The 22,344-nt window shown below is 51.5% G+C and overlaps 2 protein-coding genes and 1 long non-coding RNA gene across 5 annotated transcripts in view; 1 reads left to right on the top strand and 2 right to left on the bottom strand.

Moving 5' to 3' along the window:
• Positions 1 to 9,528, bottom strand: part of MAP6 (microtubule associated protein 6) — a 29,686-nt gene extending 20,158 nt beyond the window's left edge. For both annotated transcript variants that reach the window (XM_021384093.1, XM_021384094.1), the window contains exon 1: positions 8,712 to 9,528. In XM_021384093.1, coding sequence (XP_021239768.1) covers positions 8,712 to 9,406 — 695 coding nt within the window. In that variant the 5' untranslated portion in view covers positions 9,407 to 9,528. The remainder of the gene's footprint in view (positions 1 to 8,711) is intronic.
• Positions 13,651 to 16,800, bottom strand: LOC110392125. Its single transcript, XR_002434225.1, has 3 exons — positions 16,656 to 16,800; positions 14,870 to 14,933; positions 13,651 to 14,084 (listed from the first exon to the last, which is right to left on the bottom strand). It is a non-coding gene; the product is annotated as an uncharacterized LOC110392125 (long non-coding RNA).
• MOGAT2 (monoacylglycerol O-acyltransferase 2) overlaps positions 18,237 to 22,344 on the top strand; it is a 17,967-nt gene continuing 13,859 nt past the window's right edge. The window contains exon 1 of one of the 2 annotated variants that reach the window (XM_021384096.1): positions 18,237 to 18,630. In XM_021384096.1, the coding sequence (XP_021239771.1) occupies positions 18,537 to 18,630 (94 nt within the window). In that variant the 5' untranslated portion in view covers positions 18,237 to 18,536. The remainder of the gene's footprint in view (positions 18,631 to 22,344) is intronic. The other variant, XM_021384095.1, reaches the window with a different exon arrangement.

Here is a 22,344-nt window from a genome sequence, read left to right as displayed (position 1 = left end):
CACGGTGTCAAGGAGTCACGGTGTCAAGGAGACAAGGAGACATGGAGCCATGGAGTCAAGGAGCCATGGAGTCAAGGAGCCATGGAGTCAAGGAGCCATGGATTTGTGGATTCAAGGAGTCAAGGAGTCATGCAGCCATGGAGACATGGAGCCATGGAGTCAAGGAGACACAGAGTCACATAATGGCTTGGGTTGTAAGGGACCTTAAAGACCATCTAGTTTCAGCCCCCAAAATAGGGTGTTTCTGCCAATCCTTTTTCTGCTAGCCCACTAAGAAGACATACTAGAGCAAAAGCCCACACAGAGTAACTGGAATGGTCTAAATGATATTAAAGATCTGTCCAAAAATTAGTTTACTGTCATCAGCTGAGGGAAACCAGGAGGTTCAGTAAGGACACGGTTGCGGGTGTCCTTGGCCTTTGTGCTGCACATCAATGATACTGGTCAGACCACCTGAACATACTGGTACCTGTGAGTATGGAATGAATGTAAATGAATAAAATCTATGCAAGAAAGAGGTAAAATCATCATATTCATACATTTTGTATATAAATATCTTCTCTTTCCATACGGTCTCACACTGAACTTTATACTCTACTTTCCTATTATAGCGTACTTATCCCATATATATCATATCATAGCAGTGTGCTCATTTGCCCCTGCAGAAGCTCTGAACACATCTGCAGCACACCTTCCCCATCCCAAGGGACGTCTCAATGTCTCACAATGCAGCAGAGGGATGGAGTGCCCACAGCAACCAGGGCCACAGTGATTCTCCTCATTCTGCCTTCTGCGTAACACAACCATGCAACTTCTATACCAAGGGCATAGCCCCAAACCTTGGATGCTACCAGACTCTGGTCTCACACCAAATAATATTCATATAGGCTAGAACATGGTGTCTGCTGGAATCCAGAACTGGGACCACATCAGTCAACAGTATTTGCCTATGTTTCAAGAGTAAAATACAGCCTTTCTGTATTTCAGTAAATAAACAAGACGAGTGGAGACACTATGAGAACAACCTGTACAGAAGTAGACCACTCCTAGACATCCTAACCTTTCCCACTGCACAAGAACAACACAAGCCTTTGTTTTTCCCATTTTGCACCACATTGAAAGCATTGTGTAGAAGCACCAAGACAACTAGAAATACCTGAAGAGACACTGGAAGACCAGATATTGAGATAGGAAGTGCTGAACAGACATGCCTGGCTCCAACTCAAAGCAATGGCACTTCATATTGAATGAGACATCTTCTAGCTGTTCACTACCATCTTCATACATCCCACCACCCTCGGTCCAAACTTTCAGGAGCCAAGCTTCGCAACAGCTGCCCAAGTGTTGGACTTGATGATGCTTATGGGCCCCTTCCAACTCAGGATATTCTCAGATTCTGTGATTCTATGACAGTGCTGTCATGACTTCAGACTTCTAACTTCTGAGATGTATCCCAGCATCCTGGCTTCCATACACCCAGAAAGCAATGGAAAAATCAGACTTTTGCATCTAATTCCTCCCTTAGTTTAAATAACTTTGCCATAACAGAGCTGGCTCTATTGCATTGGCAGCAAAGTGTGCCTCAGACTGCAAGACACCTTGCAAGATCACCTCCTGGCAGGGCTCAGGGTTGATGGAGCCCCAAAATCCATCAAGTGGATGTAGGAAGGGAAAGGGACCCTGCTCTGCTGGGAATGGCATCCTATTGGCACCTGCTCCATGAAGCTCTCTGCCAAGAAACCATCAGCCCCACTGCTTCCCAAACTGGGGAATGGGAAATGTTGGGATCTGTGGCCCTGCCTGTTTTTCCAGCCCTGCCTACACGGGGAGAGGCAAAGGGAAACACTGGAGGAAGGCTGAAGCTCAGCTATCAGGGCTGGTCCTGAAGGACTTTCTCATCCTTCACCAAGCACCCAGACAGAAAATTTGGGTTTCTTCCCTGCAATACACTGGCCTGCCTAACTCTGACCTTCTCAAGTCCAGCTTTTTAGCTGGTTTAACTGGATTTCTGGCTGAACTCAACCTGCCCAGCTCCCCATAAATGCATGCTTTCTAAGATGTCCGCTTGTCTTTGCTTTAGGAGAAATACATCAGATTCCCTTCCGTGGGAAATGAGCTCTCTCCCCATCTCCCCCTCCACCTGTGTAGCTGGATGGATGGGAAGGAAGTGGTCAGGCACTGGCACAGGCTGCCCAGGGGATGGGGGGGTCACCGTCCCTGGAGGAGTTCCAGAGCCATCCTAGCCCATGGTTAGGATGTGTTTGCCCTCTGCATGTAGAGATGTGGCACTGAGGGACACAGTGGGCATGGTGGGGTGGGCTGGGGTTGGGCTTGGGCACCTTGGAGGGCTTTTCCAGCCTTCACGATTCTTTGGTCCTATGAATCAGGAGAAAAACGGACAAAGAAGAGGAAAACATCCACCAGTCCGCCTAATAATTAATTGCATGTACGCATCACTTAATCAACAGCTCGCATTTACACAAAGCACTCCCACAGGAAGCACACTGTTTATAAAGGCAGCAAGACAAAGACGTGGAAAAGCAAATCTGAGGCATCAAGATTTAAATCCCCAACAAACCCACAGGAGAGCAGTGGTCTGCAAGACGACGTGCTGTCCTGCAGGGTGTGGGTACACACAGCAGCCCCGGCCTTGCCCCAGATGACACGGGGCACCCTGCGCATTGCAGCTTGCTTCGTGCCAGCCCATGCAAATCCCTGGGATCCCAAAGCAGCAGCAGCCTCTGCATGCACGCACTGTTGCAGTGCTGCAGGGTTTCCTCAGGTGAAGGCACCATGCAAGAAAGGGAGCTATTAATAGAAAAGCAAAACGTGTTTGCTACAGAGCACCTGCAATGCTGGGCTTGGGGAGGGGAGACGGCGCGGAGGTTAAAGCAGTCACCGAGCAGCCCTGTGTGGGTGTATATATAAACACAGGGAGACAGAGAGGACATCTGAAGGGTATCCTAGGTGCTGAGTTATCAATCCAAAGAAATTAAACTTCCATCCTGTGAGGGTTCCCTGAAGCTGCCCTTCCCCGCTGCTCAGCCCAGCGCAGCAAGGCTCACCTGCAGACATCAGCGCCAGTGCTACGCTCACATCCAGCTAAGAGCGAAGGAGAGCAAGATTGATGGAGGGGAGAGTGCAGAAGTACTTAGGAATCGAAGGGTTGTTCCGCCGGTAGGAGACGGGGAAAGCAAAGGTCATGCTCTAAATGTGAGAGGAGACAAATTTACAACAGCTATTTGCAATTTATTTGGCAAAGGAAGGGCAGAGAGAGTGTCTAAATGAGATGATCTCTCTCCTCTTATCTTTATTTATTGTTTGCTTTACGGCAGTAGCCTGAAGCTGCCAAGTGGAATTGGGGTCTGCTCGACAGCATCTGCTCCTGCATGCGGAAGCCGGTGGTCCAAACAGGCACAGCAGTGACTGGGAGGGGAGGAGGAGGGATGTCTGACACGTCCTTTGATACTATAACTGACTTAGCAGACAATGAAAATGTGAAAATCTATCTACAGCATTTGATACCGTGCCACGTGGGAAATTATTAATTAAGCCAGTGAATATGAACATCAGCAGAACGAGAAACTGGGCAAGGGAAATGGAAATGCAAAGTGTTGCAAGGCTGAGCTGCAGCCTGGAAGGAGGTTAGCGGTGCTTAACGTTGCTGAGGTTGACTTTGGCACAAAAAAAGTAGGGCAGCGCTGATGAGACCTCCTAATGGCACAACACTGTAGGCAGCACCGGTAGGGAGGAGGATCAGGATAGCAGAGAGGAAGAAAGGGATTGACCTTGACTGCCGTGCCCAAAATGGGTGAAAATCTAGCATGAAGCTCCAGGCTGGGCTTTAATCACCCGGATTTCTTGCTATGGGATGGCAGCTCCATGGCTGGAAGCGCCTAAGGAGAACGATGGGGTCAGCAGAGGTAGTGATGGCCACAAAGGTGGTGTGGTGGGGTCAGTAAGAGATGGGCACCTCCTCCTCAAACCCACAAGCAACACATATCCACATTACAGAAATGCTGGTTTCCCCCAGGAAGAGGGAGAGAGGAACAGCAAATTTGGGGAATAGAAAAAGACCAAACAACAGAATGCCTAGAATTGGACTTAATGGTTCAGTGGGTTCCATCCAGTCCTATGTGCCTTGAAGCCCCTGCCAAGGTGACCACAGCAGAGCAGGAGCAGATTAAAAATTACCCAGGCACATCAACAACTCCATCACCAGAATGCCACCTCCTGTTCAGCCCCATCCTACAGCATGCACAACCACAAAATTCTGTACTGCCTGCACTGCTGAGCAGCTCCCAGCTGAGTTTGAGGCTGGATATTGTCCACTTTAGGGTGAGTGCAGGAAATACGACTTTTGGGTTGGAGATGCCACCAAGACCCTTTCCCAGCTGATGGACTGACCACATTCAGGGGAGACCGATCATAAAATAGAACTGTGGAATCCTTAAGGCTGGAAAAGACCTCTCAGATCCCCAACACCAACCCACCCCCACCATGCCCACTGACCATGTCCCCAAGTGCCAATATCTACACATTTCCTTGATCCTAAGATCAAGATGCAGAGCATGATAGAACAGCTACAGAACCCGTTTCAATCCTCTTCATGTCTCACTATGAGAGCTTCCTCCACACCGTTATCCCACACTCACACAACGGTCCCTGCTGCACCAGCAGGATCTGCTAAGGATATGCATAGAGCCAGGGCCACCCAACATCTCACCTTGAACCTCCTTTTCTGGCTGGATGAAAACTCCCTGCTCCTTTCCCTTCCTTGCAGCCAACAGCAAACTTGGATCCATACGTCTACGTGGGTTAATTTAACAGCACTCCCATGCAAACTGGGAGGTCATAGCTAAACGACACTGGGTGGTTAAGTCTGCCCAGAAAAGCTCTGGTTCATTATCTCCTCCCTCAGGAGCAGGATGTGGACCAGCTGATGTCGGGAGGTCCTTCCAACCCTACACTCCCACTGCCGAAGTGATGGAGTACGAATTCCCCATCCTTGTGTGAGTGGCTCCTGGGAGGGCATCCCTCCCTGAGTCAGCTCCTGTCTGTCTCACAAAGCACACAGCAGCTCCAGCTCTGAGTCATTCATCTCTGCAGCTCCTACACTTCCCATTTGCTCCACATCTTCAGCACCTCCTGGGCTTGAGAAGAGTGCCAGTGCGTTAGCAACAGGCACTTCATTAATACTACAGGAGTCCACACTATTCCTCTTATTTCCTCTGATAGGAAAAGAAACTGGAGGAAAAAAATAAAAAATAAAAGCTTTGATCAAGAAAAAGAAGATGTCTCTGGTGAAGAACCTGAAAACAAAGCTTCACAATATTGCTTCTCATGGGGAAATTCACTGCGTTATTACTGGCTTCAGCACAAAGGGAGTGATGTTTCTCATTTGGGATTTCCCCTTCCCCTCTTTTAAATAATAATTTAAAAAAAAAAAATCAGAAAACAATTTTGAGATTTTTCCGTTATTTTCCAAACAAAAACGGAAAATTCATTGGTGCATTTTTTGGCCAAATGTGCACCTGGTGGTTCCACTCCCACAGCAAACACACCACGGTCTGCACGTTCCATCACCTCCCCTCCCTGCTCCCAGGCCCCTGAGGTCAGCTCTGTCCCCCCCCAGGCACTCCAGCCCTGCTGTCACCAGGGCCACGGCTGCACCCAGGACAGACAGAACCCTGCAGTGATGCCACCAGATCCTCCTGTGGGACATCAGACAACTGAAGAAGAGAGGGCTCCACTCAACCACAACGCTCAGGCAAGGTCCTGGCTCCTCTCTGCCCATCCATGTGGGTATGGCAGGGGTGGCTCCCGGTTGGACTCGATGATCCGAGCCATCTTTTCCAACCTTAATCATTCTGTGGTTCTGTCTAAAAAGAGGAACAGCCACACAAACCCGGTTTTCCTCCTTGCTGAAAGATGTCCTGGTCCTTAAGTGGTCCCTTGAGGTCCACAGGGAGTACAGAAGTGGGTGATGAAAGCAGATGCAAACCGGCTCTACAGCTTTGCCTGGGCAACCCATGCTTTGGGAAGGGATCAGGTGTTCCCCGGGCAGCCCTGCCTCCATTTCCCCACTGCAGAAGAGAAATAAGACCCTACATGGCAAGCAGATGCCATCATGCACAACTCGATCATCTTCAAGCCTACTCCCTCCCAAGGGGTTCAAACTACACACTGTCCTAGGAGTCACTTCACTTACAGAAACCATTAGGACTGGGCACACACTTGGTCATTTCCTTAAATAAACGGTTTTCCCATTTATTCTGTAGGATCTCTGGGGCACTTGCAGTCTCCTGCAGGTGTGCAGTGCTGCTGTAGCTGCCCTGGACTCGCTGAAGGTTTGAGTGAGTATGGTGGGGACGGGGTGATGGATGGACTTGGGGATCTTGGAGGTCTTTTCCAATCTTAATGATTCTATGATTCTGTGAGTGGGCATGGTGGGGATGGGTTAATGATTGGACAAGATGGTCTTGGATGTCTTTTCCAATCTTAATGATTCTATGATTCTGTGAGTGGGCATGGTGGGGATGGGTTGATGGTTGGACAAGACGGTCTTGGATGTCTTTCCCAATCTTGATTCTGTTATTCTAAATAACCCTCCATCACCAGGGCTGGGAGCAGCCTCCGTCCTCCATGGCCATCACCATCAGGAACTCTCTCTGCTCTATCACTCTGAGCAGACCCAAGAGGTCACAGCACATGGTCCCTGCAATATTCTCTCTAAAGAGGTGAAAGGGGGAATTCCTGTTTCTCGCTAATGACCTTGGGCTCATCGCTGAGAGCATCCCGTGCTCTGTTCCAAACTCCCCAGTAAACAACACAGCAACACAGCACATTGACAAACCATTAGTGGTGTGTTCTTTGGTTTCACCAAAGGCCTCTTCCCAGCCCTGGAGCGTCACATTACGCTGACTCGCAGTGCTGGAAGGAAATCTCCCCCAGCTCTGCCTCCAGCCAGCAGCCATGCACCAGCAAAGGGCACAGAGGACAAAGCCCTGTGTGAACCACTCCTGGGTCGCTAGGGGGTAATTTTGGCTGCTGGGTGGCCCTGTCCTTGGAGTGGAGTCTCCATGCTTGGAGATTTTCAAATCTCACCTAACCCTACACAATCCTATACAGGTAGGGAAACCCTGGAGCAGTGAGGTTCTCCACATTAATGGGGATTTGCAGAGTTTGGCTTTTAGAAAAAACCCAAACAAGAAGCAACACTTCAAAGATGCCTGATTTGAACAGAGGGTGAGAGCAATTAGCAATTAAACATCAAGCCTTCACGTTCCTCTTGGGTCCAACACCTGAACCCATCTGACCCCTCTGCACAGGGGGAACATGCAGCTGTAGGGATTTGCTGGAGCAGACTAGGGGGTGCACATAGGGGTGGAATGGCAAGCAACCTGCATCTAAATAATTACATAAATAAGCCTAATTATCCTCTGTAGCCATGGTCGAGTACAACAATCCCTGCCCATTCTCTGCCATCTCAGAGCACCTGAACCACCGTATCCCCAGAGAGATGGATCTGGTTCCAAAATACAGCGAAAACAAACAAACAAAAAAACCCAAATCCCATCGTTTGAGCCATTTCCCACCTGGAGAATGAAGACAGCGGGACAGAAAACCCAGCCTCACACCAAACCTGCCAGGATTTACTACCTGCTTGGTGGCAGAGCATGATCTCCAAACCCCCCTTAGGGGAGAAAATTGATGTTACCCCGACCCACTGCTGTGCACGTAGGTGCAGGGACAAGCAAGAAAGCTGCAGTCACACCTAGGACACAAGCAGCCCCCCCAGCTCTGCCCTCTGCCATCCCCACCCTCAGCAGAGGTGGGCTCTGCCAAAGAAAGCTCTGGAAAGCACAATCGCAGCGAATCCTCCCTGCAAACACCCGTGCAGGGCAGCAGCCACTTTGTTTGGCATTCCCGACACACCCGACCCCGCGCAGAAATACAAGCAAAGCGAGGAGACGAACGCTGCGAATGCTAAAAGGGGTGAAATCAGGGCACCGAGCCTGGGGAGGGGAAGAAGGGGCGGGGGGGGGGACGGGACCCAGGGACGTGCCGCCCCACGCCGCGCCGCGTTCAACATGGCAGCATCCCAAGGCTGCCCCACCCAAGCAGCGCAGGACGCGCGTCACCCGCATCCCAACGCGGCCCCGGGATGCTTTGTCTCGGGGATGCTGCTGGCACAGCATGTGTGGGGCCCGGGGATGATGCTGTCGGGGTGCAGGAGGGGGGGGTTCAGCGCAGCCAGGGACAGGGATGCTCCAGGATGCGGGGATGCTGTCGGGATGCAGGGATGATGTCAAGATGCAGCGGGGTTTCTGCATAGTAAGGGCCAGGGATGCTTTTGGGATGGAGGGATGCAGTCGGGATGCAGGGATGCTGTCAGGATACAAGAATACTGTCGGGATGCAGGGATGCCGTGGGGATGCAGTGGGGTCTCTGAGCACCCAGAAATCCTCTCGGAAGGGACCGGCAGAGCTTTGCACACGGCAGAGAAGTGCCCCCAAGCCCCCGCACGGTGGGTGGGGGCCGCGCCGCAGACCCTCCCCGTCGGACCCGAACCTTCACTCCCCGCATCCCAGTAAAGCGGGACGGGCCGAGAGCTGGCAACCGGGCGACAAAGCGACAGCGAAAATCCTGGGGAACCTCACCGCCCCGCCCCCCGGGGACGGACGGGACGGCCGAGGTGGGGGTCTCACCTGTAGGACGAGCTGACCCCCGCCGCCACCACCTCCTCCTTGATCTGCCGGTTGAGAGCATCGGCGGCCGCCCGGCCCCGGCCCTCCTGCCCGCCCGCTTCCTCGCCCCTCTGCCGCCCCTTCTCTCGGCTGTCCCCGGGCCGGGCCGCCTTGGGATGCTCCTCGTCCGCCTCCGCCTCCTCCTCCTTCTTCCTCCTCTTCTCCTGAGCCGCTTTCTCGGGAGATCCGCGCTCAGGGCCGAGCACGGGGGATGGACCCGGTTTGGGGATCCACGGGTGGTCCCCTCTTTTAGGGATGGGCCAAGCGCGGAAATCCTTTTGGTACTGCGTCTCCTTCTCGAAGGGCGTATCGGACGGCTGGTACTCGCTTTTGGGTTTGCAGCTGGGCTCGGGGCGCTGCACCTTCCAGGGTTTGTAGTCGTGCCGCATCACCGAGTCCGCGGGCGGAGAGCCGTGCGGGGCCGCTCCGGGCCGTGCGGGGCCGGGAGCCGCGTCCCCCCCGCCCGCAGCCGCGGCATCGCCGCCGGGTTGGGTATCGATGGGCGCCGCCGCGCTGCGCGGGATTTGCGCGGGGAGGGGCTGCTCGGTGGCTTCGGAATATTTGGTGAAAACCAAAGGGACGGCGATGTCGGCTTTATCCAGCTGGTTCCAAAAGCGGGCGATGCAGCAGGCGCGGGTGATGCAGGGCCACGCCATGGCGGCCCCGCTCCGCGCTGCTCCGCTCACTTTCCGCGCAGCGGCCGCACGCAGAGAGCGGAGCGGCGCAGGGAGCGGAGCGCACAGCCCCGCGCAACCCCCGCGCAGCGCAGCGCGGCACGGGGCGGGGCTTACGAGGGGCGGGGCTTAAAGGGGGGCGGGGCTTAGCCGGGGAGTGGGGCAAAGCCGGGGGGCGGGTCGCGCTGGGGCGCGTGCACCTGCGCGCACGCGTACACGCGCAGGGCACGGCCGTGTGTACGCACGCTTGCACATATCTGTGTATGCACACGTGCGCACATATGCATCACGTATGTGCAAGCGTGTGCCTGCACCTGGGTGTATGTGTGCAACTGTGCGTGCACATAGCTCTGTGCATTCAGTTCATGTGTGTGATTGTGCACGTGTTCACATGTGCAAGCCTGTGCACGTGGATTCATGTATGAGGTTATGCGTGTGTGAATGCTTGCATATTGCGCGTGTGCGTGCACACGTGTGTACCTGCCATGTGTGTGCATGTTTACATGTAGGTGTATGCACACGCATGTGTATCCATGCGTGTGCACAAGTGTTCATGCATATAATTGCATCTGTTTGCATATGGATATGTGCATATGTGTGTGCTTGCATATGCACATTTGTGTGTGTGTGTGCTCGTTTGCAGGTGTAAGTGTGCATGCATGTGCACACAAATGTGTGCAGATGTGTGTGCATTTATGTTTGTGCAGTAAGTGTGTGTGTCTTCCACATCTGTGATTGTCTTCTATGTGTGTGTGCAAGTGTGTGTCCTTGCAGGTGGGCAGGTGCATGCATGCGAGCATGCACATGCATTGTGTGCACATACAGGTGACAGAGGTGCACGCTTGTGCTTTGCAGGTGTATGCAAATGTGCATGCACTGGTCTACAACCAGGTGCACATGTATTTGCATGCACACATGTCCACACACAGCTGAACACACAGATGCTCACACACTTGCACAGGGCTGCATGCACATACAGCTGCACCCGTATCTGCACACATTTATGTGCACATGCACACACAGTTACACCTGCACACACCTCCAGACATACACACACATGCACACAAATGTGCATATGCAAGCATGCACATACACAGGCATACACGTGCACACGCATGCAACCACATGCATGCACATTTGTGCACACACACGGATCTCCATGTGCCTGCACACCCCTACTTGCAAACATGCATGCTTTTAGGTGCACATATGTGCATACACACACGTGTACATACAGGTGCAAAATACAAGCATTCACGGTTACAAACATACACAATTACATACCTGCATCTACATGCAGGCAAGAGCACATGCAAAATCACACATGAACTGTTGTGCACAGAGGTATGCAGACATATGTATGCACATGCACAGTCACACACATACACCCACATGCAGACACACGCTTGCAAATCCATGTGCTCACGCAAGCACGCCTGCAAGCACACCCATTTACATGCACACATACATGCACACACATAGACACATGGAAATGTATTCATATAGGTAGGCATACGTGTGTGCACACTAATATATGCACACGTGCACTGGCACATAAACTCATGCACAGCATACACATGCATGTGTGAGCATGCACAGATGCATGCACACACGCTTGTGCACAGATTTGCACTCATACACGTGACTCACCTGTGCACGCATATGGACACATGCACACATATGGACTTGCACATGCATGCAAGCGCTGCGTTCTGTTATTGTGGCTGATGATTTCTCCCTGCCATTTCCTTGCAGGGTTGCAGCTGCGTCACCAAACCAAACCGAACCCCATTCCCAGCAGGGAGCAGCTGCTGGGAGCGTAGTGGAGAGCAGGATTACCACTGCAGGCGCTGCTGCTTTCCTTCCCTGCTTGGCACACCCATGCTGTCCCTTGGGACCCGTGGATCTGGGCCCACTTTTGCTTGGATTTGCTGACATCTGTCCTTGCCTGCAGGTCAGTAGCTGTAACCCACCTCTCAGGAGGCATCAGAGCCCTCTTGCTGCCAGGGCTGGCTGAACAGAAATGCTGCCTGAGGGAAAACAAGGCGTCACTGGGTGATTTCTGTGGTTCTGTGATTATTATTTACAGAAAGAGGTGTCCCTGCACATGCATGGCTTTATCCACCAGGGTTACGCCATCCTTGCTTTTGCATCCAGTGCAATCAAAAGGGGGGGATTATCATTAAAGGCGTGGGAAGCTCTTCAGCACTGGGGTTCACATCACAGTTTTCCAGGACCTCATTGCTCTGGATGTTGCATGTACAGTGAGCATGCACCTGCAACAGAAGCACCAATCACAGCTTTTCTCTTCAAACCGACCTTATAAAGGCAATTCCAGGGGGGAGCATGGAAGCTCCGACCACGCTGCAATTCCTTTTTGCAGAAGATGCAGCAGTGCCTGGCCCCAGCCCTGCATTTCTTTGCACGCTGCTTTCGGTTTGATGATGGGAAAGCAGGAAAACGCCACCCAAGGTCTGCAAGATTGCAAAGGGATCGAGCCCACACAAACCCAACGCAACAGCTCCCATCTTGCAGCTGCAGGGTGTCCCAGCTCTGCACCCTGCTTGCTCGCTGGGGTTTTGCACAGCACCTTGCATCCCTCTGGGGACTGGGATTTTGCATGCACACAAAGTGACTGCAGCAATTTGGAACGTTTTTCTGTTTTTCTCCCATTTGCACCAGGCTCGTTTTGCGCACAGTCATGCATCCCTCATCTCTGCTTTTTTCCTGAGCTCTGCAAGGTTTGGCAGTGTCAGGAATCTCTGCAGATACCAAGCAGACCCGGATGAAGCTGGAAGCTGCAGAACGAACAAATCACTCGGTGTCTCCTGGAGTGAACTGTATGGTTCTATATAAATCCTGAAGCATGGCTGCTCATTCACTCTCAGGAATCAGCAATGGAAATAATTTAATCGCTTACGTCAAGTAAGATCCATTAGCTCTAATTAGCCCAATGGAGTTGCTGGCTGCAAACCTCTCTTGGAAAGCACAGGAGTTAAAAAAAAATAAAAGAGCCTCTGAGTTCAAATTACAGCAGAAAGCAGGAATGGCTTTCCCCTTTCTCCTGGATAAAGGCCATGGTGCCATGGTGGGACGTTGGGTTGGGTTGAGTTGGGTTGGGTTGGGGAATAGCTTTCCCCTTTCTCCTAGATAAAGGCCATGGTGCCATGGTGGGACATTGGGTTGGGTTGAGTTGGGTTGGGGAATAGCTTTCCCTGTTCTGGGAAAAGGCCATGGTGCCACGATGGGACGTTGGGTTGGGTTGGGTAATGACCAAGGACGCCTCTGTCACTGCACTGGGATTTGCCCAGTGGGGTTTGATGCCACCCAAATATGTTACTTGGCATGGTGCTAGGGGTAGCATGTTGGGGAGCGAAGCAGAGCAAACCCTGAATTTTGCAGCACCCTGAATCAGTGTTGGCTTTTGGTTGATGCCTAGCAGACAGTGCTGGATCCCATCTGTGCAGAGATGGGTCCCATCCCTGGTGCAGAGGCAGGGAATAGCTCCAGGCATCCCTCATGCAGTGACAGTAGGAATTGTTTGGGAGTTAATTAACAGGAAGCTGGTGAATCTTTTCCAGGCATCCTCAGATGAAGCCAGGATGACTTCCAGTTGAGCTTCAGCTAATGGTGCCCATCCTGGGCTAGGTCTGAAGCTGCTTCTGCTGCTGCTGCTCACCACATTTCTATTTTTCTCTGCTAAACTGATGACAAAGAGGGATTGGCTCCTTGTCTCTGATCACCAACTGACATCTCATCACATGCTGTGTGTGCAAGTTTCCCCCCCCCATGCACACATGCCCACCAGTTATTGCAGGTGATTATGGTATGTCAGTGTAGCAGCAGTGCAGCAAAGCTCAGTGTAAGACCTTATGGAAGGGAAGATGGTTTGATTAAATCAATTAAAAAATGAAAAATATTATTATTATTATTAATAATAATGGAGGGATGCTTTGTGGAGCCAGGAGTTGAACTCAGTGATCCATATGGGTCCCTCCCAACTCAGGATATTCTACAGTTCTATGATTATAGAGAGACCATTGGCATCAGCTTCACAAGGGAGGTGAGGCCCCAGCTCCGATTTAGACCCAGGTCACAGCTCTCCAAATGAAGTGTGTTCACCTGGAGAAGTGCATTCAACTCCACACCACCTTGAATAGGTGCAGAAAGTTCTTATTAGTTATATTTATACTTAATATCTCTGCTACTTCCATGTCCAAGCCGCATCCTTGAAGCATCATCTCTGCACGAGGATTGTCCCTGCAAGGACTGTCCCCTCCTTGGTCCCCAGTGTGTGGCACCATGGACAAAGGAATACATCACCACAGCAGATGGCCACGTACAGAGGATTTTTTGTGGATTCTCAAGTCTTAAATCATTTTGTGATCACACAAATCTGCTATGGATGAGGATCTGCCAGCGGTGGTCTTGTTCTCCTTGTCAACTTTGTTTGGGATTCTTATAGGTTGGGTGGGTGCTTCAAGGCTGAATGTGATGGGGCATGAAGGAAATCCATATCAGAGTGCTGCAGAAAGAGAATAACTTAAGTGCATGAAGTGAAGAATTCCACTGATAACTCAAATGCTCAAAAGGACATGAAATTCCATGATGGAAATCAACGGCGAAACCCAGGCAGATCTCTGAACTTTTGATGGAGATTCTGCAACAGGTAGAAGAGAGAATGGGGTCTTAAATACTGTGTATAAAAACAGTTTGCATTAAAAAAATAGAAGCAGGGAGTGGTGGGTTTCTGTCCCACCCAGAGCTGGAGATGGACAAAGAACAGGCTCAGCATAATGGTGTCACATGGGCTTGGGATTGGTGGGGAGGTCTCAGTGGGGAGGACATCACAAGGGAGGTGCATTTACAGCTGGTGGAGTGATGGGCCAAGTAGGAATCATAAAATCATTGAGTCGGAGTCATAGAATGGCTTGAGTTGGAAGGGACCTTATGGCCCATCCAGTTCCAACCTCCTGCTAGGGGCCACCCATCAGGTCAGGCTGCCCCAGGCCCATCCTGCCTGGCCTTGGGCACCTCCAGGAAGGACAAACCAATGGATAATTACTGCAAATCTACTTTCAGCTTCCTCCTGATAACTTCCCTCCCACTGGATGCATGTCATTGCATCGATCCTTGCAGGTAACCCTTCGGGTCCTTGGTCCTGGAGCACAGCCAGCTCCCCGCATGCAACCTGCACCATTCTGGGCACGGAGTCCTGTTGGGACACCCCATGGTGCTGATGTGCAAAGCTCAATGACTTGCAAAACCCACAGTTCGGTGACTCAGGGCTTCATGGGTTTGCATTCAGAGATGGACATTGATCAGCCGAATCACAAGGGCTGCTGATAAAGGGATTACGGAGGACGATCTATTGAGGGATTAAAGGGCTTTATGGTCCCGGGCTGAATACAAGCCATGGGAGATCGGATAAATGCCTATAAATACCTGAGAAGGAAAAGGCCAAGTGGAATGTCACTGGAGGGGTGTCATAGAGCACGTGTGCAAGTGCCTGTGAGGAAATAAGGAGAAATGGTGAGAAACTTAATGAGATTTCAAAGGCTGAGAATTAGGTGATGAGAGTAAACTAAGCAGCAGCCAAATTCCCAGGGAGGTGCTGCGAGGGGACTGGAAGGGATTAGGAGTGAGGAGTGCTGGGTGGCACCAGTGCACGGAATCACAGCTCAACAGTATCTCGACCACCTCAATCATAGGATCACAGAATCATGAAGGCTGGAAAAGCCCTCCAGGAGCCCCAACCCTTCCCCACCCCCACCGTGCCCACTGCCCACATCCCTCAATGCCACATCCCCATGGGTCTGGGACAGCCCCAGGGCTCTGAGGGCTCTGCCCCAGTGTCCTGCTCAAATTAGGGCTCCTGTTATGGGATTTAACCACCTGCAAAGAGAAAAACATATTTTGTTGTCTTTTGTGGGAATTCCTCTTGTTCCAGCTCGGGCTGTTGCCTCTTGTCCCATCACTGGGTTCCTTTCCAGAGAAATAAGGGACCCTGCATAGAGGCTTGTTGCACTTTGCAGACCCAAAGGCACAGCCCTCACTGTAGCATTTGTCACCTTTCTGCACATCCTACAAATTTATTTCTCTTCTGGGTATGGCACTGCACGACCCCAGAGTGCAGAGCTCTGCTCCCCTTAGCACAGAGTACAGATGTGGTTTGACCAATGCACAGCAATAGCTGCATCTCTCTCCCTGGCTGTCTGGAAACCTCTGAGCCCTTCCAAATTCAAGAAGATTTCAAAACCATTTCAAAGTATTTTTCTGTTTCAATTTAAGGAAACACAGATACAAAAGGCAAACGGCATGCCCATGACAGGGCAGGACATCAATATTTATTACCCAGCTGAGCTTTGGTCAGCTGTTCCACAGAGCCAACTCGTACATCAATAAATCCAGAACATGATATTTTTTCATGTAATAATCAGCCACAAGCAAAGAGCTGCTGAGGGAATCGGTGGCACGGCAGCTGCAGGGGTTAGCATGACATTTCTGGGAGCAAAAGGCTCTTCCCAATGTCTGGGCCTTCCTTGGGGCTCGGGTGGGATCCTTCCCAGCAGCACAGGCAAAGAGCTGCCTAGCGAGCCTGCAGGACGGAGCCATGCCTTGGAGCATCCCCTGTGCACCAGGAGCATCCCTGCAAGGAACATCCCCTCCCTGGTCCCCACTGCACCTCTGTGACCACACACAGCTCAGAAGGACCTGGACCTGCGTGGAGATGCGGCACTCGGGGGCGATGCCGATGGGCACGGCGGGGTGGGTTGGGCTTGGGGATCTTGGGGGGCTTTTCCAGCCTTCCGTGATCTCTGCAGGGTGGTTCTGTTTGCTTGTTTGCTTTCTTGGTGGCGGTGGTGGTTTGGTGGTGTTTTTTGTTGCTGTTGTTGTGGATTTTCCCGAAAATGCTGCTGGTTTGCTTCGGGCATTGTGGGTGCTTTCGGAAATTGCATGCGGTTTCACACCAGGAAATATCTCCAAGAAACAGAGCTGAAAGAGTTAAAAGCTTTCCCAGAGCAGACGGGGGCCAGGAGACAAAGGATGGGGATGGGGAGAGATGCAAACGAGATCGGAGCCAGTTTTATCTCAGTTAAAGCAACCGGTGTCCCTAGGAAAAGAGCCCTCAGGTTACTGCTGAGTCCAGAAAATGGAGGCAGAAAGACGTCCGTCCTCCCCGGCGTGTTCCGAGGGCCTGGCAAAGAGGAGGGATGCTCTTCCAGCTCACCCCTCCGACTCGCTTTTCGCCAAGGATTGCTTTTTGCTTTCGTTCCGTCATCCTTGGCCACGCTGAGCGCGGGGATTTGCGGTCAGAAACAAGAGAGGAAGCAAGGGATGCCTTTGTGTGCGCGCGGTCAGCTCGCTGCTCCATTCACCCGGCGGCTGGTTAATTCCGTATCCTGGTTACTGCCGAGCCCCGCGGTGTGTTCTCAGATGATTCCTTTGTTTACCTGAGCAGCTGGCAGTTCTTGAAGGATATTGTTGTTTGTTTTTTTTTCCCCCCAGATTTCTGAGTTTGGATTTTATTTGTTGGGTTTTTATTTTATTTTATTTTTTCAACCAGAAAATTGCAGGCTGGAATTCGATGCGTGTGATTTTTCAAAGGTGCAGACGGTAGGAGGTAGAAATGCAAAAAAAGAGGTAGTGTTTTCTGTCTCCTGCACCCATGTAAGCCTATGCAAGGAGGCACATGGACACCTGTCTGTCCCATCCATCCATCTGTCCCTCCCGCCATCCTTCCATCCATCTCCATCCATCCTCATGAGGCTCAACAAAGCCAAGTGCAAGGTCTGCACCTGGGTCAAGGCAACCCCTGCATCAGTGCAAGCCGGGGGTGTAAGGATGGAGCACAGCCCTGCTGAAAGGGACCAGGGGGTACTGGTGGGTGGAAGCTGGGCATGAGCCAGCACTGTGCCCTCATTGCCCTAAAGCCAACCAGATCCTGGGCTGCATCAAATGCAGCGTGGCCAGCAGGGAGAGGGAGTGATCCTGCCCCTCTGCTCTGCGCTGTGAGGCCTCAGCTGGAGCACTGCGTCCAGATGGGGAGTGCTCAGTGCAGGAGAGACATGGAGCTGATGGAGCGCGTCCAGAGGAGGGACACAGCAATGATCCAGGGATGGAACAGCTCTCCTACGAGGACAGGCTGAGAGCTGGGGCTGTGCAGCATGGAGAAGAGAAGGCTGCGAGGTGACCTGAGAGCGGCCTGTCAGTAGCTAAAGAGGCTGTGGGAAAGGAGGGGACAGACTCTTCAGCAGGGGCTGTGGTGACAGGACAAGGGGAAATGGCTTCAAGCTCAAAGAAGGGAGATTTAGTTTGGATATAAGGAAAAGTTGTTTACAACAAGGGTAGTGAGGCACTGGTGCAGGCTGCCCAGAGAGGTGGTGGATGCCCCGTCCCAGGAGACACCCAAAGTCAGGAGACAGGACTGTGAGCACCTGATGGAGCTGTGGGTGCCCCTGCTCATTGAAGGGAGTGGGACCAGATGGCCTTTAAGGGTCCCTTCCAACTCCAGCCATTCTGTGATTCTTTCATCCATCCATCCATCCATCCATCCATCCATCCATCCATCCATCCATCCATCCATCCATCCATCCATCCATCCATCCATCCATCCATCCATCCCCTGGCAGAGGCATGAGGTTGCTCATGCATCCTGTGCTCAGCAGTGAAACACTCATGCATAGTTTGCACACCTCTTGGCTCCCAGCCCTTTCCACGCCCTGCAGAAACAGCCTTGAGCTTTATCTACACGTTTTGAATTGTAAAGCCACTCCTCTGCAAAGCCTTTTTCCTCCCTCCCCAGCCAATACTGTTTCACAAGTTCCTTCCTCGCCTTTCCCTCCTGCTCTCTCCTGCAGTTGCTGTAGCACAAGGAGTGATGGATTTTCCTTTTCCAGAGCTGCAGACCTGGAGGATACTTGCAGCACCTAACGACACGACGAGCGTCGCGCTGGCGTAAAGTCAGCGACACCTCCCAGCACCGTCCCCTGTATGTTGCACAACTCCCTATACTGTAAAGCTGCATAAATATTGACGGGTGACTTTGCACTTTGCATTCACCACTTGCTGAGTTTCCTCCTCCTTCTGAGACCTGCACGCAGAGCCCAGGATGAAGATTGAGTTTGCTCCGCTCTCCGTGCCGCTGCGGAGGAGGCTTCAGACTGCAGCAGTGGTCCAGTGGGTCTTCAGCTTCCTATGTCTAGGTAAGAGGCAGCTCCTCCTCCTCCTCTGAGAATCCAGAGCCAGTTTTCAGAGGGTGAAAACTGTCTGCAAAATGTCCAGGAGCCAAGCTGGCAGGTGGCATCCCAGGGTTTGCCATCATCATGCCAGCTGGCTTCTTAACCTGGGTTGAAGACTGTGCGAAGCTTCTGCTTGGCCATGGCAGGACGGTGGATAGGTGTTCCCAGCAGAGCAGCAGCAGGTTTGGGGGTATATATGGATCCTGGGATACACATGTCTCCAAAATGGTATCTGCAAATGAAGTGTATGCTTTAAAGCCTCGTTAAGTTTCTGAGATAGCTCCATCAAACTCCGCTACAGATCTGGGGTTGAATGGCCTCTGCACCAGTGTCTGCTGGACTGGAGGAATGGGCCATACTGGCCCAGGTGGATGTTTGGCTGTTTGCATGCTTTGTGGCACAACTTTAGCCCATGCTGAGTAACGTTTTGCCAGACTCTACCTGGGCCCTGTTTGCAGCATGGATGCTTCTGAGGTTTAAGGAGAACGGATGGTGTTTTCCAGCAAAACAACTTGCCCAGAAGGTCTAGGCCTTCTTAGTACTGGGATCAGCTGGCACTTGACTTTTCAGTGATGAGGATGACCGATGGAGGCAGCTCAAAGCCAGAAAGTGGGCAGCAAGGAGGAATCCTCTGTGGTCAGGGGGGAATGTGGAGCTTCTCAGCGCACAGGCTCTGCCTTCTGCAGGGAAATTTGGATTGCCTCAGACGAAGACAATACCTCAACCTGAAACCTCCTCCACTGCTGAGCTTCCACAGGTTGCTGCCTTTCTCTGGAACAGCTCTATTCTGGTTTTCTGTCCTCCTGGCCCAATTTGAGGCCAAAAGCTGTTGAGAAATGCTAGAAGACATCAGGCCCTCCATGAGCAGAGTTTGCTACTGGCTGCTCTGTTGTGCTTCTGCTGCCAGAAAAGGGCTCTTGCAAACACGCAGCTGCCCTGCCAGACATTTGCACGGCCTCTTGCTGTTGCTATGGTTGTGCAAATGCGTCCCAGCGAGGGGCTGTTCCTTGCTTTAGATGCTGATTGTTGCTGGAAGGAGATTGAGTGTTGCAAGGAGGGGTGTAGGGTGTGGAGCAGGGACCCCATTGTTCCCACCTGCAGAGTCCAGTACAAACCAGTGCCACCTCCCTGTGCAATGGGGCCAGGCTTCTGCAGGGCACTGAAATTGGCATGGGGGGTGCCCACATTCGGTCCAGTGCTTCACCTAGCTTCATTCATTCCTTGTCTCCATGGGCTTGGGCATGGGCATCTCTCCAGATGCTGCATGCAGAAGCATTAATTTAGGTCTCAACTTGTGCTAACCAACTCATCTGAACCTGATCCTTGTGGGTCCCTTCCAACATGGGATATTCTATGATTCTATGATCAAAGGGGCAGGAGTTCTGTGCATGCTGTCTTTGCAGACACACTTGGGGAAGCCAGCCTTTGAACCCTTTCAGTCAGCAAGGTTGGCTTAAAGGACGTGCAGTGCCAGAGTGAGTCAGGAAGTGTGGTGGCTGAGCATAGTCCACAGTGTTAGCTTGGCTCTGCTGAGGGCTCTGGTCTGGCCTCAAGGACCACAGTGCGCATCTTGCAAATCCTCCTGGGAACTGCAGTGCAAGACTCACCTGCCCTGGGGCTGCTACAACACCAAAAATCTCTTTCCAAAGGCTGCTGTTTCACTTATTCCAGGCTGAAGGAGCAAATTCCAGGGGAGCAGCAATGCTGAGCCCAGCAGGACTCTGACAGGACATGGCTCTTGTATGGACTTGGCCAGAAAAGTCAGGCTTATTGCTCACAGCTCCCTTGGAGCCCATGGCATATGTGTGGTATGTCCATGGCTGAGGTGCAGCATGGTTCACTTCCCTACAAAACCATCCCTGTCACATTTCATCCTCCTCTGGTTCCTGATTTCCTCCAGAGGAACAACAAAACACCTTAGCACAAGGTGCCCACCACCAAATGCTTCATTTTGGCTTCAAACTTCTTTGAAGGAAAGAAGAAAAAGAAACCTCTTGGCTTCTGATCTGAGCAGAATGTGTAAGATTTAGGGCTTTCCTCGTTGTCAAGGGCCCTGTGGTTCTGGTTTTGCTTTTAGGTTGAAGGGATCTCTCCTCACTTTCCATAGCAATGTAGGCAGTGCTGCAGACAATCTCAGCCCAGTCTAGGGTTATCTGGACATTCACTCCAGGACCGAGGGACCTGGTTTTGTGGGCATGGTGGGGGTGGGTTTACAGTTGGACTAGATGATCTTGGAGGTCTTTTCCAACCTTCACGATTCTATGATTCTGTAATTATTTTCAGATAACTGATGTGTTTGCAGGGACATGCATGTTGCCTTCAGACCCGCGGCGATGCCTGCCTTGAGAGGTCTCATAAAGTCTCAAACCATTTCAGTATCCTGCCAGTTCTGGTTTTCCATGGGGCAATATTTGCAGAAACCATTGTTTTTTATAAAAATTTGGTGCCGGATTCCCATGCAAGACTGTAGACCTGCAGGAGGAGGAGATGACGATCAGGTCGCTTACCTGGCCCCACATCCTTCATGGGTATAATGGTGGAGTCCCCATCGCTGGAGGTGTTCCAGAACCATGGGGATGTGCCATGGAGGGACATGGTCAGTGGGCACGGTGGGATGGGTTGGGGTTGGACGTGAGGATCTCATAGGTCTTTTCCATCCTTAATGATTCCATGATTCCGTGATTCTACAGAAGCTTGTACGTAGGCTGTAGTTAGGGCTCAGAAGGAGACCTCTGCCAGGATTCCCTGGCCAAGGGCTTAATGCCTCTTTTGCTATATTCTTTAAAGTGTTTGCCTGGCAGGTAGCCCGGATAATGACAGTTGTCTGTAGGAATGCCAAGGGGAATAAGGCTGTCACCTGGGCAGCTCTGACGTGCTCGCTGTTCCAGGGAAGGACAGACAAGGAACTTTTGGCTTTCCTCATTTTCTTCATGGGAAGAAAGCAGTGATTACAGAGATAGCCTCACAATAAGCAAACACTGCTGCTTGTGAGCCCTTCTGTTCTTCCCTGTCCTGCAGAAAAGAAGCAGGATGGACAGGGATGTGGCCTCGAGTCAGGTGTAGAGCATCATAAGATTTTACAAGAGCAAAAAAGTACTCTTAAGATTCAGTGAAGGTCACTGCGTGCAAATTTTGTTCTGCAAAAAAAAAAAAAAAAAAGCAGAATCAAAGAGCAAATGTTATTAATTTCACCTGCAAATGAATTGAGGGTAAAATTAATAATTATGTATTGCAAGATAAATGCCTCATTTGGATGATAAGTGCATGGATCTAGACCAGAACAACACCTTCACTTTGCAGGGCATACCTTGAGCTTTGCACAGTGTGATAAAAAGAGAGGCACTGCACAGCTTTGCAGCAGACCCGATGACCTGGTTGTTAGGAGCAGTACAACTGCAACTTCTGCTGTGTTCCTCAAACAGTGCTCATGTCTTGTCTGCACCTTGGAGCTTTGTTTCATGCTCTTTTGCCTAAGAGCTGTTCAGGCTGTAGCTGTGGCTCTTCAAAGGAGCAGCAGCAGGCACGAGCAATGGTTTGTTGTGACCTGGAGATTTGCACTGCATGTGAGACCCGCTGCTGTGCAGACAGCCCAGTGCTTCTCCATCCTAAACCAACCTTCCTTCCTTCCTTCCTTCCTTCCTTCCTTCCTTCCTTCCTTCCTTCCTTCCTTCCTTCCTT

The sequence above is a fragment of the Numida meleagris genome, chromosome 1 (assembly GCF_002078875.1).
Source record: "Numida meleagris isolate 19003 breed g44 Domestic line chromosome 1, NumMel1.0, whole genome shotgun sequence".
NCBI lineage: Eukaryota > Metazoa > Chordata > Aves > Galliformes > Numididae > Numida > Numida meleagris.
This window is presented reverse-complemented; position numbering and strand designations above follow the sequence as displayed.